Source organism: Echiichthys vipera (genome assembly GCF_963691815.1).
Source record: "Echiichthys vipera genome assembly, chromosome: 1".
Classification (NCBI taxonomy): domain Eukaryota; kingdom Metazoa; phylum Chordata; class Actinopteri; order Perciformes; family Trachinidae; genus Echiichthys; species Echiichthys vipera.
Genome location: NC_139826.1, coordinates 37,590,367 through 37,608,428, shown reverse-complemented (window position 1 = coordinate 37,608,428; position 18,062 = coordinate 37,590,367). Strand labels below are relative to the sequence as shown.

Sequence of the window (18,062 nt, the reverse complement as noted above, 5' to 3'; positions counted from 1 at the left end):
TTTAAACTTAAAAACAACGATTAAAAATATTGATAAAAAATATAAAATATATGTACAATCAATTTGTTTTAAGATGAAAAAGCTGCACAGTTTTTGTGCAGGAATGTGCAAAAAGTTCACAATATGAAGTATAGAAGTAATTAAAAAAAAAAGGATGTGCAGCATACAGAGACAAGAGTTTTTAAATGTTTATTTGCTTCACACAAAGACCAAAAACTACATTTTTGTGCTGTTTCCACTGAATTTAGATTATTCTAAAATCAAACAAGCATACTTACTTTTATCTTTTTTATCTCAAAAAGACACTATCAACTAAAATGACAATGATAATAAATCCAGAGGGACACTCAATTCAATTCAACTCAATTCAATTCAATTTTATTTATAGTGCCAAATCATAACAGAAGTTATCTCAGGACACTTTACAGAGTAGGTAAAGATCACACTCTATGACTTATGTATGATTTACATAGACCCAACAATTCCCCGTAGAGTACGGTGGCGTTGAAAACCTTCACTATAACAGACAGGAACGTCAGACAGACCCAGCTCTGTGGAGGACGCACATCTGTCTGCACCGGAGAGAGGAAGAGAAGGAGAGAGAGAGAGAGAAAAGACGGACAGATGGACAGAGAGAGACAAAGACAATTTTATTTATAGTGCCAAATCATAACAGAAGTTATCTCAGGACACTGTACAGAGTAGGTAAAGATCACACTCTATGACTTATGTATGATTTACATAGACCCAACAATTCCACCGTAGAGTACGGTGGCGTTGAAAACCTTCACTATAACAGACAGGAACGTCAGACAGACCCAGCTCTGTGGAGGACGCACATCTGTCTGCACCGGAGAGAGGAAGAGAAGGAGAAAGAAAGAGAGAAAAGACAGACAGATGGACAGAGAGAGACAAAGACAGACACAAAGACAGAGACAGACACACTTCCAGTAACTATAATAATGTCTATAGTTATGTGAATATGACTTATATGTTATGGCAGTTAATACAGCAGAATAGTAGAAACAAGCACAGCTAAGGTGATAGATTATAACAGCAGCAGGAAGTGTCATGCAGGACCACGGCAGCAGGCACCACCACCATCAGCAGAGACCTGCGAGATGACAAAGCACAAACAACTCCAGGGAAGAAGTTGAATTAGTAACATGCATTGATGAGACATGAATGATACAGACAGAGAGGAGAGAAGCTCAGAGGATCTGGAAAAGTGTTATCCCCCGGCAGACTCGGCCTATAGCAGCAGAATTAAGCAGAACAAAATCAGCTTAAAAATAACAACATTGCTAACACTCGACTCAGATTTTTTTTGTGTTAATTTTTCTTCTTGTCACAATCACTGTCCCTTCCCCCAGGCACATTCCTGTCTCTCCAAACATGTTTATGGCCATTTTCTGTGTCCACCGAATGCCCTTTGACTTATTCAACAGCTCCGGCCTCTACATGTACCTGTCTGTCGACCTGCACCTGCAACATCAGCTAATTTTCTTTTTTAAAAAAATCTTAAATTTAAATTTTGCCCTTGACGATCTGCATATGGGTCCTTTCCCTGTGGCCTGATACACATCAGCTGTGACAATTTCTTTTTTAAAGTTACTACCAAATAGAAATGACCTGCAGTTAATCTTTTGATATCTCACCTCACACTCATCAATCAGAGAATGACAATTCTAGTTCTTCTCTTACCACCTGAAAAGACTTCTTCACACTATACCAGAACAAAACTAAGCATGCCCTGCTCTCTAGTGGCCTTAACGCTGTATAGCACTTGACAATAAGATACAGGAAAAAAGAATTTAGATTGAACTATAACAGTGAGTTTAGACACAGTAAAGCTAAAAATCGACTAATACATACAATCAAGCATCATCAGCATACATTTAGACAGTTACATCAGATTGAATCGTGACTCTCCGTAAAGTCCTCTGAGATGAAAGCTTTTGTGTATAGAGCAAATGTGACTAATTTAAAAAGAAAAGATTCTATCTGGTTTAATCTGTAATTCATTGAAAACATTTTAAAATGAAATACTTTTGCATGTGTGACATGTTACTATATTCAATTCAATACATTTTTGTGCCAAATCATAACAAAAGTTATCTCAAGACACTTTACATACAGTATAGCAGTGGGGCGGCAGTAGCTCAGTCCATAGGTGACTTGGCGAGTCCCTGTGTGGACCATGAATGGAGCGTGGACTGGTGGCTGGAGAGGTGCCAGTTCATCTCCCGGGCACTGCCGAGGTGCTGTTGAACAAGGCACCAAACCCCCAACTGCTCGGGGCGCAAGTCACTGGCAGCCCCCTCACCCTAACATCTCTCCATTAATTGCATGTATATAGGTCCTGTCTGTGCATCTGTGTGTATTTCGGGCCTTTGTGTGTGTAAAATGAAAAATTTATATAGAGTGAAAATTGAATTTCCCCTTTGCGGGACAAATAAAGGAATTCTTCTTCTTCTATAGAGGAGATATAGACCACACTATGGCTTTGAGAGAGAGAGAGAGATGACTAAAAATAGTTATATATGACAATAGTTATACTAGAATTACATTAATAGTAGAAATAATAGCAGTAAGGATAACATAAATAATTAAAATAAAAAATCCAGTTCCCCTCTCCATCCTCGGCCCCTCCCTTCATGAAGTCCTTCTTTTCAATCATCCACACTGTCACTGTGATGCCAGTGTTGTTATATAGCAACAACTTTGAGAATTACATTCTGTTTTCTTTGTAAAGCCAAGAGAGGTTCAGCGCTGCAATTTACTGTACAGTCTGATTCTAGTTATCAGCATTTCTTTTAGCTCCATCTATTCATCGCTAGCTCTCATAGTCACTATTTCTACCTCTTAAGGAACTGTCTTAAGGTACCCAAATCAGGGAGCCACTCTTCTACGCAGGAGGCCACATTCATTCCGCAATCTGCGACAGACAAACTGAGGATGGTGAAAATCTCGAGTCAGTCCCGAGCTCGCGCATTCGGCCAAACCCAAATGCAGGGTAAAGAGGTCCTGTGAATGTGGAGTGGAAGGTGTGGAGGTGGATCCGTTTGACTGAAGACACAATGGACGGGAGGCAGTAGAAGGACACAGTGCCAGCAGGCCAGTTCAGATACACTGCTACTCTGTTGGAGTCAGAGGGTGGGAGTGTATCAATGTCTGTTGGTTTGTTATCATGCCAGGCAGTGTAACTCTGAGCAGTGCACAACAGACTCCACGACTGATCGTTCCATCCAATACAGCAGTCATCGCTGTCTCCTCTCCTGCTGATTCCTCTGTATGTCACTCCTATATGAACCCTCCCTTTCCACTGGACCTCCCAGTAACAGTGCCCCGTCAGACCATCACTACACAACAGCTGTTTCCAGCTGTCGAACCTCTCTGGATGATCAGGATACGGCTGCTTCTCTTTGACCACCATCACTCGTCTGTTGTCTTCAGACACTGAGAGGTTTCTGTCTGCTGTGTTTAGGTCCAGGGAAAGCTCACAGAAGTCTGACGGAGGAAATAACACAAAACACAGCGTTAAGTTGACTGCATATTGCAGCTACTACTGCAGCTTCCACAACGATGGAAAATTGGTTGGGCGGATACATTACCCGCTAATAACGGCAAAGCCACATATCCTGCATGAGCAGAGCATGGAGGCTACGTCATTGAAACTAAGGGCGTACTCACACTGTCCTTCTGCACCGCGACCCGGGCTTTAGGGTACTTGTCCCCCCTCCCTCTCCCCCCGCGCCCCAGCCCCATTTGTACTCACACTGCCAGGGCCGGCCAATGCTTCTTGCTGTCCATACGCCATCACGCCGTAACACGTCACACACATTGATCGCGTGTGTGTGGCTTTGTTTACAAATCTTTCCGTCGACCTCGGAGTTTTTGTGCGTCTTGTCGACTGTTTTTGAATATTTTCATCCAACCAAATCTGCAGTAAACGCTCCACCTCAGCATCACACCAATGTGAACCTTTCACCGCCATTGTTGTTGTTATTAAATGTCCGCGCATGGTGCGCTTAAAGGTACTAGGCTTTAGCTGAAAAACCGGTTTTGGCCCCTGCCAGAAGGACAGTGTGAGTACGCCCTTAGGGCTTACCACACGTGCAGCATGGAGTTTTGCCTACGATAATGGCCCTAAATAATAGAAAGTTTTCATCTTACATGGCGTTTATATTTATTTTTGAGATTCTCTTCCCAGAAACAAACAGTGTTGAGTTAAATATACTGTAAATATCTTGAATTTGTTCATGTCTGTCAAATATTCGACATGTACACATTGAGACTCCAATAAAAGTACTGTTGTGTTGCCAATATGACTGCCAAAAGACCATTTCCGCACTGCTGATAACATGGGCATCCCAAAAAACATGGGCAACCCCCCCCCCCCAAAAAAAAAATGCTCATGCAAGATATGTGGCCCCGACAACAGGAACACAGTGCCAGGATAAATGAAGCAAAACTTTATGGCAAATCTGATTATCAGGATAAACTGACTAAATAATTAAACATGTACGTAACATAATATTACATTGGATACCTGACAGCAGTCATTTTTAAGACCATGAATCCTTGTTAAAACTGATGACATGACAACTGCCCTGGAAGTAAGTGAATCATGACCCAACTGATGCGGAACTAGACTGCACCATGTTTGAGAAACCTTTCCACCTGCAACGATTGACAATCAGCAGGTTGAAGTCGTGCGGGAGTTTAAATATTTAGGAACTTTTTTTGATTGCAGTTTGAGTTTTACTTTTAACACTGAGCATATTTTTAAAAAAGCAATCTTTGCATCCTTGCATCTTATCAGAAAATGGAATTCTTTGTATGTGAGTAAGAATACTTTGGATCTGGTCTATCAGGGTCTTGTAAAAAAGCGTGTTGTGTTACAATATATGTCCATGGTGTGGTTACCTGGGGGTTAAAAACAGAGGCAAACTAGCAAATGTTATAAAAATAGCCAGTAAAATCAGGAGGGAGGGAGCAGAAACAGATGGGATGTATTTATGATGATAGAGTCGAATGGAAAGCACATAGGATTTTGGCTGATCCCAGTCACCCCCGGCCAATGAATTTCAAAAACTCCCCTCAGGAAGGCGCTATAGAGCTGCCAAAATGCTAATAATATTCATAAGAAGTCATTCATACCGAATGCAGTTGCAATATTAAATTCATGAACGCATTCCAGGACATTTTCGAGCTATGTACATCACCTTTTTACTCTTTCTGTGTGTAAATAATGACATGTTATTTATTTAATGCGTGTCATTGTGTGATTTGTATTTGGTTCTATGTGAAGCCAAAGACAAATTTTCACATTGTGGACAATAACAAAGATAATGATAAAGATGTTTCCAGTCTTTGCTGGTTTCCTGATAACCTCACAGGGAAATAAAAACTCCAGGAAGTCACTGCGCCCAGCCAAGAAATAGTCCAGCACTCTTGGTTAAACCGCAACTTGTTATTTTTACACTTTTATAGGGCTTAAAATAAAGTGAAATATGGTTCATTAGTGAGCTTTAGAGGTTCTGGGTAGGTTTACTCTCTTACCTTTTGGCAGAGCCAGGCTAGTAGTGTCCCCCTGTTTCCAGTCTCTATGCTAAGGTAAGCTAAGCTGTGTCCTGGCTTTAGCTTTTATATTTAGCCTACAGACATGAGAGCGGGCGATCTCATCTAGCTCTTGGTTATCTTACTAGAAAAGTTTGACTTACACCTGAGGGGCTCTGCGTTCAGCCGACACTTTCCACAATGATCAATCCTGTTGAAGAAGTAGAGCATTGTGAATGACTGAGAAAGAAAAATACACCTAGACACTAACTTATGCACACATATACAAAGAGAGTAATGTCTCTGTACAATTATAACATCTACTCTACTTGAGAGTCTCCAGTTTACAGCGTGGGTCCTCCAGTGCTGCAGAAAGCAGCTTCACTGAGTCTCCTGGATGGTTGAAGCTCAGGTCCAGCTCTCTCAGATGGGAGGGGTTGGTCTTCAGAGCCGAAGCCAGAAAAGCACAGCCTTTCTCTGTGATCAGACAACCTGACAGCCTGCAAACACGTACAAAGAGTTCCATGTTAGGTTTAATCATGACAGTCAGGTTCTACCAGACCCAATGATTAAGTCTACAACTGAATTCATCGGAATACTTTTGGGGTACTTTTGTTTTTATCACCATACGCTAAAGGAGCAGACTGATCGCATTTGCTCTTCATACTTTACCTACAAAAATGAATGCACAATTTAAAGTGAAATTCCAGTGTAAAATCCTAGTCGTCTTAGGGTCTATTTCGGCAAACACACTTATCAAATAAGCCATCAAGACATATTTTTTTGTGTATGACCTAGAACTTTACAGAGATATCCCGGACAGCCAATTGAATTAGAAGGCATTAAAACAGCTTTTTTAACCTCAAATACTGCTCAAAATAACACCAAACCTTTAAAGTAGCATGATAATAATTCTGACACATTAAACAAAGCATCAATTTGCTCCTTCCTTTTGGATTGCATTTGGTAATAAACGTTAATGGACTTTACTATGAGAGGAGCTGGTACCGTGGCCAGTAGGTAAGTCTTTCAAAACACTCTTTTAATGAACTCCGGGTTCAATAACTAAATTGTTAGTGCTTTGGTTAATGTGTAGGGACTCTTCTCATGCTACTGCAGAGGTTTGGTGTTATTTTGAGCAGTATTAGTGATTAAAAAAGCCTTTTTAATGTATTTAATATTTCCTTAAACCTAACCAAATAGTTTTGATGCCTAAACAGGTTCTGCACTTTAAGGGTTCTCACAGGTGCACTGACACCTACAAAGTGCTTTCTATTCAACAAATACTGACCCGAGGATCTCCAGTCGACTGTGTGGACTCTTAAGTCCAGCTGAGAGCAGCATCACCCCTGGATCCTTCAGGTCATTGTTACTCAAGTCCAGCTCTCTCAGACTAGAGTTCTTTGAGGTGAGAACTGAGGTCAGAGCTTCGCAGCTTCTTGACGAGAGGTTACAGCCACTCAACCTGAAGGAGAAAAGAAGTTTGTGACACTACCGGTGACTAGGGCACATATTTAACTAATAGATATCACCATGAAACTCCCCCAGTTGATTACTGACATTACGTATGACAGTCATTTTTTCTATTACAAGTTTTCTGAAATATTATGTTTAAATATGCAAATGAGACTTTATGTTTTGAAATATAAGGTAGTTTTTGTACATTTCCAGAGCATTAATGTGAACATTGGATAAAGTCAGGTTCAACACATGTGAAGGAAGGAATGTAGCCTAAAATCTCAAAATTGACAAGTGCATGAAAAATGTTTGCTTGGTGTTTTTTGCCACAGAAATCAAAATAATCAACATATGTTATGCTTCTGTGTATCTGTACACCTACAGAGCTGTTCTGGATGCTTTGACCACTGGCAGCAGCCTCAGAAAACCCTCCTCGGAAGCGGAGAATTTCCTCAGGTCGAGCACCTCTAGATCTTTTTGTGATGACAGTAAGATGAAAACTAGCGCTGACCACTGAGAAGGAGAGAGTTTGTTTCCAGATAAACTCCCTGATCTCAGGTACTGCTGGATCTCCTCCACTAGGGAATGGTCGTTCAGCTCGTTCAGACAGTGGAACAGATTGATGCTCCTCTCTGGAGAAGGATTGCCCCTGATCTTCTTCTTGATGTACTGGACTAGCGTGTCTTTGAACTCTTCTTTACTTCCTGTCGTTTTCAGCAGGCCTCGTAGGAGAGTCTGATTCATCTCTAGGGAAAGACCCAGGAGGAAGCGGACAAACAAGTCCAGGTGTCCGTTTGGACTCTCTAAAGCCTTGTCCACTGCACTCTGGTAGAGGTGTTTAAAGTTAACTTCACGTTGCAGTGGCACACTAGGCACGTGAACCAAGGCGAACCGCCCTCTTTTTCTTCCTTTAAGTAGATCGATGCCGAAGTTGATGAAAGTCAGGAAGACATAGAGTGCAGCCAGAAACTCCTGAACGCTCAGATGGACAAAGCAGAACACCTTGTCCTTGTTCAGCTCATCTTTGAAGATCTCTGTGAATAGTCCTGAGTAGACAGATGCAGCTTTGATGTCAATGCCACACTCTTTCAGGTCTGCTTCATAGAAGATCAGGTTTCCCTTCTCAAGCTGCTCAAAAGCCAGTTTTCCCAGAGTGAGAATGGTCTTCTTGGTCCCTCTGTTCCAGACTGGATCTGACGCCAAACTGCTGTGATACTTGGCATTCCCCTGTTTGGTCTGAACCACCAGGAAGTGGATGTACATCTCAGTCAGGGTCTTGGGCAGCTCTGCATTCTCTCTGACTTTCAACACTTGGTCCAGAACTGTAGCAGTGATCCAGCAGAAGACTGGGATGTGGCACATGATGTGGACGCTTCGTGATGCCTCGATGTGGGCGACGATTCTGCCGGCCTGCTCCTCATCTCCGAATCTCTTCCTGAAGTACTCCTCCTTCTGTGGGTCACTGAACCCTCTCACCTCTGTCACCATGTCAACGCATTCAGGAGGGATCTGATTGGCTGCTGCGGGTCGTGTGGTTATCCAGAGGCGTGCAGAGGGAAGCAGTTTCCCCTTGATGAGGTTTGTCAGCAGGACATCGACTGAAGTTGACTTTGTAACATCAGTCAGAATCTCATTGTTGTGGAAGTCCAGAGGAAGTCGACACTCATCGAGACCATCAAAGATGAACACGACCTGGAACTTTTCAAATCTGCAGATTCCCGCTTCTTTGGTTTCACTAAAGATGTGATGAAGAAGTTCCACCAAGCTGTAGTTTTTTGCTTTCAGCAAATTGAGCTCCCGAAAAGTGAATGGAAAGATAAACTGTATATCGTGGTTGGATTTGTCTTCAGCCCAGTCCAGGATGAACTTCTGCGTTAAGATCGTTTTCCCAATGCCAGCCACTCCTTTTGTCATCACTGTTCTGATTGGTTCATCTCTCCCGGGTAAAGGTTTAAACATGTCCTCACATCCGATTGTTGTTTCTGAACTTGCCAGTTTTCGGGATGCTGCTTCTATCTGTCTGATCTCATGCTGATAATTGACCTCTCTACTCTCTCCCTCTGTGACGTAGACTTCTGTGTAGATCCGATTCAAAAGCGTTGGGTTTCCTGCTTTGGCAATCCCCTCAAACAAACACTGGAACTTGTCCTTCAGTTTAGACTTTAGTTTACGCTGGCAAATCGCAGCAATAGTTTCTGAGGAAGTAACAGATAACATCACTCAATGGATGTTGCAGTAAATATGTGAAATCTGCTCATCACAAATTGCCATAATTTGAAATAATGACGCTTATTGAAAACTACCAATCCAACACACATCAACAATCTCACATTTTGTATCATCTCACAACCTGTTTAGACATTAGGCTGATGTTTGTTCATATCTATTAAATCTAATCGTCAAATTCCATTGCTCCAGAAGTGGTATGTAATTCATAAAAGCATCTTACTGTTGTGCAGTGAGTCTGCCAGCTGCTCCTGCTTCATTTTTCTCAGGAAGTTCAGTGTGAGCTTCAGAAATGCGTCTCTGTCGCTGCCATTCACAACTTCCTCATCATCTCTCAGCCACTCTAAGACCCCCTGATCTTCTGGATCCAGAACTTTCTTGAACTTTTCCAGCTGGTTCTTCACAAACATTACAATGTTCTCTTCAAGAAGCTGGAAGAGTAAAAGTGTATCATTTAAAAATGTTCTGGAAGCAAAGAGCGTCATATCTATTTGCTGAAAGCTGACTGTATTCTGTAGGTAGTGGTAGGGTTAGACCAAAGACACGTTTATAGCTTATAACATAATAACTGTAAGATCAAAATGCATGTATGTCTTCTTGGAAAGGTGGGAAATGTGCTAATGTAGCATATGGCTAATACACAAACTAAACTACATCAGTTCAAACATGGCTCAAAAATGTTTTGATCTAACCCATACCCTATAAATCCGCTTATGTTTTTCTGAGTTAATGCAAATTTAGATTCTGCTGTGTATGACATGAAATGGCTTTTGTGTTTAAGTGGCTAAAGATTTTTATTGTTGGTACACCTGCCTCTTCATGTCACATTAAATCAGATATCCCAACCCAATCCGTTCTCACTCCTAACTCCGGAAATACGGCAGCTTGCCCTCAACAAGGTTTCTGCTGATCGTGGTGGTGCCTGCTGCCGCGGCCCTGCATGACGCTTCCTGCTGCTGTCGTCACTATTACTCATATAAACTATCATTAGTTTTACAAATCATAAAATTTGCCGCCATAAAATCATCACCAGTAACTTATCTCTGTGAATCACAGCTGTTATTACCACTACTCATGGATCATATTTACCACCATAATTGTTATCATTGGCATATTCTAACAGCTTATCTGTACAAGCTGTTTCTACTATTCTACTATATTAACTGCCATAACATATAAGTCATATCACATTACTATAGATATTATTATAGGCACTGTTATTTTTGTGGTTGCTTGCATCTCTTGGACTGTCTCTCTGTCTGTCTTTGTCTCTCTCTGTCCATCTGTCTGTCTCTTCTCTCTTTCTCTCTTCTTTTTCTTCCTCCCCAACCGGTCAAGACAGATGTCTGTCCTACATAGAGCTGGGTCTGTTCAACCTTCCTGTCCATTAAAGGGAAAGTTTTCGTTGCCACTGTGTGCGCAAGATTGCTGTTGGGGATTTTGCTGAGGAATTTTTGGGTCTATGTAAATCATAAATGAGTCATAGAGTGTGCTTTTTACCTACTCTATATGTAAAGTGCCTCGAGATAACTTTTGTTATGACCTGGCACAGTATGAGTTGTATGAGACAAACCAGGCTCTTGACTCAGATGACATAGTATAAAATAGTATAGTATAAAGTGCGACAAAGTCCATATAGGGAGGAGGTCGGGTTGGATGGATGAGTTTTGTAGATTTTACGCATAACCTACTGAAATATCACATACGTAATTTACATAACAGACATACTTTATTTTAAACCCAAACCATGATTTTCTCTAAAACCTAACCAAGTACCGTAATTTCCCGACTATAAGCCGCTACTTTTTTCCCTCGTTCTGGTCCCTGAGGCTTATACAACGGTGCGGCTTTTCTACGGCTTACGGTAACCAGGGGCGCGCACTACCGAGGATGCGCGAGACCGAGGCAGACATCTGGCGCCAGGTAACGTGAGCAAAACAAAGAGTAGGAGAGCTTCAGCGACAGTTTGCGCGAAGGAAGTGTTCATGCAAACACCCTCAACATGGAAAACAAACGGAGAAGTGCATATGATGCTGCTTTTAAGTTAAAGGCAATCGATCTGGCTGTCAAAGAAGGAAATAGAGCTGCTGCACGTACCCTTGACATCAATGAATGGCTGGTTATTTTGATAACGTAAACGGCCGCGGGACTGCACTTTTACTGCCGTGTTACAGGCGAGCACTTTGTATTACTTTGCACCGTTGTATTATTTGTACTCTGCACGAATGCTGTTCGCCATGTCAAAGATGTGAAAGTTTGATTGAATGATTGAAAGATTAATTGTTAATAAATGGGACGCTTTGCGTTCCCAAACAGTCATCTCTGTCCCGACAATCCCCTCCGTGGTAGCAGGAACCCCTATATACTACGGTAATTACACATCAAAACGCCTGCGGTTTATAGTCGGGTGCGGCTTTTATATGGAGCAATCTGTATTTTCCCCTAAATTTAGCTGGTGAGGCTTATAGTCAGGTGCGCTTTATAGTCTGGAAATTACGGTAGTTGTGTTGTCTTAGCCTACCAGTGTTGAAAAATGATGCAAAGGGTCCTGACCAAGTGGCCCCATGTGACAAGTTGGGAGTGAGAATGAGTTGCTAAAACCTGTCATAGGCATTGGCACACAACCACTTGGAGCTCAGCCGATGCATGACTTATGATTGTCACGACCAAAAGATGTGATCAGACAGGTTTGAATGTGTGGGATTTTCCAGACGGTAGAAGTGAAGAGTGCTTTGAGTAACCAGACACCAGACAAACAGAAAGTTCAGTTGCCTTTGAATTTGGACAATGCTGATTTTGTTTAAAATTGTAATTAAAACAGACAGGAATCACTGCATTCATTTTCAATAATGCACACACAAATTCAGAGTATACAGTTCAATGTTTGCAGCGTATGATGTGAAAATGTGTACATTTCCATACCATGAAAATAGAGTCCAGGTTCGGTTGATGCTTCTTGGCAGGCCGATCGCTGAGCACCTCTGACCTCTTCCGGTAAGCTCTGTAGACCCAGAAAACAAACAAGTCAATGTGAGAGATCGTTATATTGAATTATGCCATGGCCACTGAGAATTCTGATTGGCTGAAAGGTTTGGATACACTTTTTGATCCAGTCACAACCTGAACCTAAATCTAACCAAGTCACGTCCCTACATAGCTCTAAAATGTAAAATGAAGTCCACAACTACAGCACTTTAGTGCGGCCAGTTAGTCTAAACAGCATGCCTTTGAACTGTGACAGGAATGCAGGTTTCATAATACATGTTGATCTACCGCCAGATGCCTTCCTGTAACTGATGTCGATAACAATACAGCTTTTTTTCCGTGACGATCTTCCTTGAACTGATCAAGTCCGCCATCCAAGATTTATTACTGTAGGTGCAACCGGCGCCCAAAGATGATTGTTCATTTTCTGGATAAACCTGATCTTTCAGTTTGAATAAAGTAGGCCACAGCCTGCTGGAACAAAGACCTCAAAAGTTTGGCTGCCATGCCTTCTCCCCCACAACAGGTCACACCCAGGTGTGAATTCTCCAAGGCACCCAAACTGTTCATTGGCTGAATTGACCCCCGGACTATGACATCACCTGGGCCTATATAAAGTGGAGCCCCCCATCTTTCTACTGTCTCTTTCTACTGGATCTTTTTTTCTACCGGATCATCCTCCTACTCTTCTCCATCTCTACGCGATCACTCAACTCCAGGAGACCAGCTTCCAGCTGTCCCCTCGGCCCTGGACCTGGCCTATGGCGTGGGATCACCACGAAGGTTAACCAACCGGTTATCTTTAACTGAGCCCAGCACAGAGCGATCCGAACCCTCTTTTGCCTAAGAGCCACAATCAGACAAGAACTACCACGGAGCTTTCTTTCTTCAACCCAGCTGCTGGCATCAAGCAATGCGCAACATCTCCCATCTCATGGACTGGTAACTAATCACCAACTGGGCATTACTACATGTTATAGGACTGTATGAACGGCTAGAAACAATTGTAACTTTGTCATAAGAACTGAGAGATCAGGCTTCCGGCCTTTGTGTAACAAAGAGAATGTTCACACCTTCTTCGAGCCCCACCTCTTCTCTTTGTCTCTCTCTCTCTCACACACACACACACGCACACACACACACAAACATACGTTTGCTGTTAGCTTTAGTTAGTTTATTGTGTTTTGTTTGTTGCATTTATTAACCTGTTAATAAATGTTTGTGTTTACCATATGTCTGATTATTTAATGTTACACAAAGATGAATGAGCCAGCTTCTACTAAGAAAAGAACTTTTAAATCCTTTTAAACTAATTAAACTATTATATTTATCGGTGTTTAACGCTTAATTAGTAGTTTAATATCTTTTATGAGACTTTAATATTAGTTATCACTCCGTCTATGACTGTGGTGCCCCGAGGAACTCTGGTTTAACTAGAGTCATTTTTATTATTATCTTTTATAATTATTGGTGATAACTAATATTTACTTGATTAACGGTAAGTTTATTGAGAATACTCAATCTCATAATCTGAACGTGAGTCAAGGCACTATATTTGATTGGTTCTCCGTGTGACGTTTTTAATAAATTGAAGTTATTCATTTTTAGTAATTTTTCTTTGTTAATTTTCCTTATCAAATATTTCATTTGATAGTCACACTATTGATCCAATTAAACCCAAAGTACCTACATTACCGTATTTTCCGCATTATAAGGAGCATAGAACAGACGCTACAGTCGAGGCTGGGGTCACGTTCTGCATCCATTAGATGGAGCTGCTCTAAAGGGAATGTCAACAAAACAGTCAGGGGAGGTCTTCTTGTTGCTTCCTCCACTTCGGCACCATTGATTGGTTCATGTTAAACTCTCTGGCTGCTGCTCTATTCCCGTGTTCTACTGCGTGACTAATGGACTTGAGTGTAAACTCTGCGTGGTAAGCGTGTCTCTTAACAGGAGCCATTTTGGGCTCTTTACACAAACACACACATGGAAATGAAACGGCACGCTTCGCGCAGAGATTTATCTCAACAAGCACCGCGCGTTACTTCTTCTACGGGGGAAAATAGAGTCGGCAGCTGCTCACCGTAGTTGCGAGACCTGTTGTGGCTCAATATTGGTCCATAAATAAGGAGCACCGGATTATAAGGCGCACTGTCGGCTTTTGAGACATTTAAAGGTTTTTAGGTGCGCCTTATAGTGCGGAAAATACGGTAATTGTTACTTCACTTTTTGTTGTTTGACGTACTGTATGTGCACAGTTTAAAACAAGATGGCTGTTTTCACTTTCATCTGTAGAAGGTGGGGAGTTTCCAAGTTACCAAGTACATGTTGATACAGGCCAACTGCAGTAACATACGCCTAGACCAGTTTTTAGGATTACGTGGCAGGGTTGATTTAGCTTTAGGCTAACAAACTCACAACAATAAATTCATGTGGTTATTCATGTTCCCTGATTTCTACACACTGCTTCTCTTAATTCTCACCTTGGCCCCTCATTCTTGAACTCAATGGGTTCACTTATAGACCGGCCACTCTTCATGGACACACGGGTGGGTCCAGGTGGGTCTGGTCTCTCCTGGTTCACTTGGCTTCAACACAACATAAACATTTAACATTCAAATTCCAAGTTATGAATCGAGATTGAGTGATTCTCCAACTGTAATTCAAATCAACAAAGACACAATAACAACGCATATGTTTTAGATTCTTACATTTGGTTTTCAGACTGTCCTCCACCCTTGAACCAAATTGGCTCCCCTATAGACCGGCCACTCTTCACGGACACACAGGTGGGTCCAGGTGAGTCTGGTCTCTCCTGGTTCACTTGGCTTCAACACAATATTTACATTCAACGTTCAAACTTGAGGTCATGATCAACTATGTCGATACATATCCTAATCTTAAAAGATTTGCCTTCATTTTGACATTCACACTTTAAATTGATAGTTTTTATTTAAAAGAATAGTTTGTTTTTCATTTAAAAATCTGGAAAACCTTAGAAATAAAACATTGCTTTTTGTGAGTTGACATAAATGTAGCTGATTGTTTGCATATCGATTGCAGGCCCCTGATTTGAAATTGAAAATCTTAACGTGGCTTTGACTGTGATATCAGAAAGAATTGTATCATTGTCCAAAGAATCCATATAATATCGTACCATGATAAAACTTGTGATTTATAGCCCTACTCTAAAATGTGTTAAGTTCACCTGAATGTCTGCAGTCTCTGTACCTATCCACTATCTGTCTGACCACAAGTTAGCCTCTGGGGCACCGGCTAATACTTCAGGCTTTCCGATGTAGCTAACAGATATCCGGGCCAAGACTTCCTTTTCCCAGCAGCAGTCATTGTTTACGGTCCGATTAATACGTAACTTGAGATGGAGTTGAGAGGCGGCCTCTTTATAAACAGGTATCTGCATATTAAACCGTTAGTAAAAAGCTAAATCACAGTCAGACAATAGCCGGTGGGTTCCACCTCTTTTGCTCTCCATGGACTGTGTTCACCTGCATGCACCCAAACATAATTGAGGACTACTACTCAATATAAAAATGGAAACCAGTCCACTTCCACTGCTCAAATCGTGTCCCATTGCTGACAGATTTTACATTCATACGCAGAATCTGTTTGTAAAGAGCGGGATGTCTGAGCTTCACTGTGCAGTCAACGTGGTCTCATGGGAGGGCGTATAAATAGCACGCCACTTTTCATGACTTGCATGACTTTTCGCGTGCATGTCTACGCATATTAAGCTTTTCGCGTGTCATTTAACGCCCGTTGTTCCCCAGGGTTAGGGTAAGGGTTAGGGTCAGGGTTAGGGGTTAGGGGTTAGGGTTAGGGTTAGGGTTAGGGTTAGGGCATTTCACGCCCGTTATTTCAGCCATCCTTCACATGAAATATTGATTTAAAAACAACCCTCTGACAGAAAGCTCCACCACTTCGTATTTCTCCGGAAAGTAGCGGAGAAATACGAACACGTGGGTTTTCCCTCAATGACATTTGTGCGTAAAATGACAACGCCATCTCTGCACTATACAAGTCAATTGAGACTACATGGCGTGAAATGACACGCAAAAAACAGGACATGCGTTGTAATTATACGCGAGATGGCTTAAGAGAAATAGCGTGTCATTCACACGCCTTTTAGTGAGACCAGGCTGGTGCAGGATAAGAAACAGAAGACAGGTGCTAAAACAGACGGGTTGAATACAGGTATATTCAGGTAGGAGTAGGAGAAGATAACGTTTTTTAAATTTAAAACAGTTCTAGTAGAAACCCATAATACCCAAAAAGTATGGACCTGAAAACCAGCATCATATGTCTCCTTTAAATTCTTACCTTGGATCAACAATCAGACCCTCATTCTTGAACTCAATGGGTTCACTTATAGACCGGCCACTCTTCATGGACACACGGGTGGGTCCAGGTGGGTCTGGTCTCTCCTGGTTCACTTGGCTTCAACACAACATAAACATTTAACATTCAAATTCCAAGTTATGAATCGAGATTGAGTGATTCTCCAACTGTAATTCAAATCAACAAAGACACAATGACAAGTCATATGTTTTAGATTCTTACATTTGGTTTTCAGACTGTCCTCCACCCTTGAACCAAATTGGCTCCCCTATAGACCGGCCACTCTTCACGGACACACGGGTGGGTCCAGGTGAGTCTGGTCTCTCCTGGTTCACTTGGCTTCAACACAACATTAACAGTTCAAGTACAAGTTGATTTTGGAGCTACGGTATGAGAACACTGACAGAAAGTTGACCCTACCTCATGGTCTGGCTGTCGTGTTGCTCAGACAGAGTGACGGCAGAGACCCAGTCCTCTCTCTCCTCAGACATATTCATCTTAGAGCGTACACTTCAACAGAAACAAGCATGGTAACAGCTCCATTACACCTCAACAGAAACACTCACCCCAACCATAATGGCACTTTCATTTGTTTGGGTGAAAAGATTTACCTCTTCTCATCGAGATCCAATTGGGAACACACTGTAGAAAAGCATCATTAACACTCCGTCTGGTCCTGAGGGTTTGTGTGCGTCAGATTTATTTCTGTCAGCCTCCTAACTTTAGTTTCCTTGTCACGCACCAGTCAAACCTGTTTGTTAGCTCTAAATATGTGCACTATAAAACAGCCAGAAAGAATATATGGACTTATGACTCCAACAAAGTCACACTGCACAAAATAAATAGTGGATACATGTAAAGATAAACATAAACAGTGATGAGTCAGAGCTGCAGAGACACACATTTATAAGATATGATTTGATTTAAGAAGGATTTGGAAATCAAATGATGTGGTGCATTCAGGTCCTGTGGGATTCATTCACAACAAGTAGTTGTTTGAATGTAATTAACATTAAAATGCATATTTTCATCAAAATAAGATTCTGAATTTAACCTATTTTCTTCAACAACACTAAAAGGACTTCAGTATTCTTCTTCTTCTTCTTCTTAATTCACTTAATTACAAGAATTTTACCCCCTAAAAGTTTTTAAATGAGAAATGATCTCTACTGTAAACAAATGTTAAACACAGTATTTCTCTCAAAGCGCTCCTCTTCCTGGAGTGAACACAGCTTGATAACCCCTCCCTCCTCCTCCTGCTCTGAAACACAGCCAGCTCCACCCTGAACTCCACTTATTTCCTTGTTCCCTCCCCTTCAGATCTACACTTTGAAAATGGGTGGAACCAACATGGTGGTGACGTGCAGGAGCTGACAAGCCCCACTCACTGCACACACACATGTTGTTGAGATCAGAGCTCAGACTAGTTTCACTTTTGAGGAAGAGAAACTCACACAGGCGTTGGCACTGAGAGG

At 41.7% G+C, this 18,062-nt stretch overlaps 1 protein-coding gene across 3 annotated transcripts; it reads right to left on the bottom strand.

Annotated features, from left to right (window-relative positions):
• Positions 1–275: 275 nt before the first annotated feature.
• LOC310947576 (NACHT, LRR and PYD domains-containing protein 3-like) lies at positions 276–17,301 on the bottom strand. 3 transcript variants are annotated; one of them, XR_014593217.1, is made up of 14 exons: positions 17,199–17,301; positions 17,008–17,097; positions 16,810–16,926; positions 16,570–16,686; positions 14,943–15,059; positions 14,715–14,819; positions 12,169–12,247; positions 9,470–9,677; positions 7,403–9,215; positions 6,854–7,027; positions 5,892–6,062; positions 5,727–5,773; positions 2,286–3,510; positions 276–2,243 (listed from the first exon to the last, which is right to left on the bottom strand). XR_014593217.1 is itself a non-coding variant. In XM_083914423.1 (13 exons), the coding sequence occupies exons 2-13, from the start codon at positions 17,082–17,084 to the stop codon at positions 2,927–2,929; spliced, it is 3,609 nt and encodes a 1,202-aa protein (XP_083770549.1). In that variant the 5' UTR covers positions 17,085–17,097; positions 17,199–17,301; the 3' UTR covers positions 276–2,926. The 3 variants fall into 3 exon arrangements, 2 of the variants coding, with proteins under 2 accessions (XP_083770549.1, XP_083770550.1); XM_083914423.1 differs by having other exon boundaries at positions 276–3,510; XM_083914424.1 differs by lacking the exon at positions 14,943–15,059 and having other exon boundaries at positions 276–3,510.
• Between the last annotated feature and the right edge of the window lie 761 nt (positions 17,302–18,062).

What these genes read in the sequence shown, in the direction of transcription:
- LOC310947576 (XM_083914423.1), bottom strand. Translation starts at nt 17,084, where the DNA reads ATGAATATGTCTGAGGAGAGAGAGGACTGGGTCTCTGCCGTCACTCTG. An exon ending in AGTCGACTGGAGATCCTCGG is followed by an intron (nt 6,063 to 6,853) that starts GTCAGTATTTGT and finishes ACGTGTTTGCAG; the next exon opens with GCTGTCAGGTTGTCTGATCA. An exon ending in GAACGCAGAGCCCCTCAGGT is followed by an intron (nt 3,511 to 5,726) that starts GTAAGTCAAACT and finishes TTCCTCCGTCAG; the next exon opens with ACTTCTGTGAGCTTTCCCTG.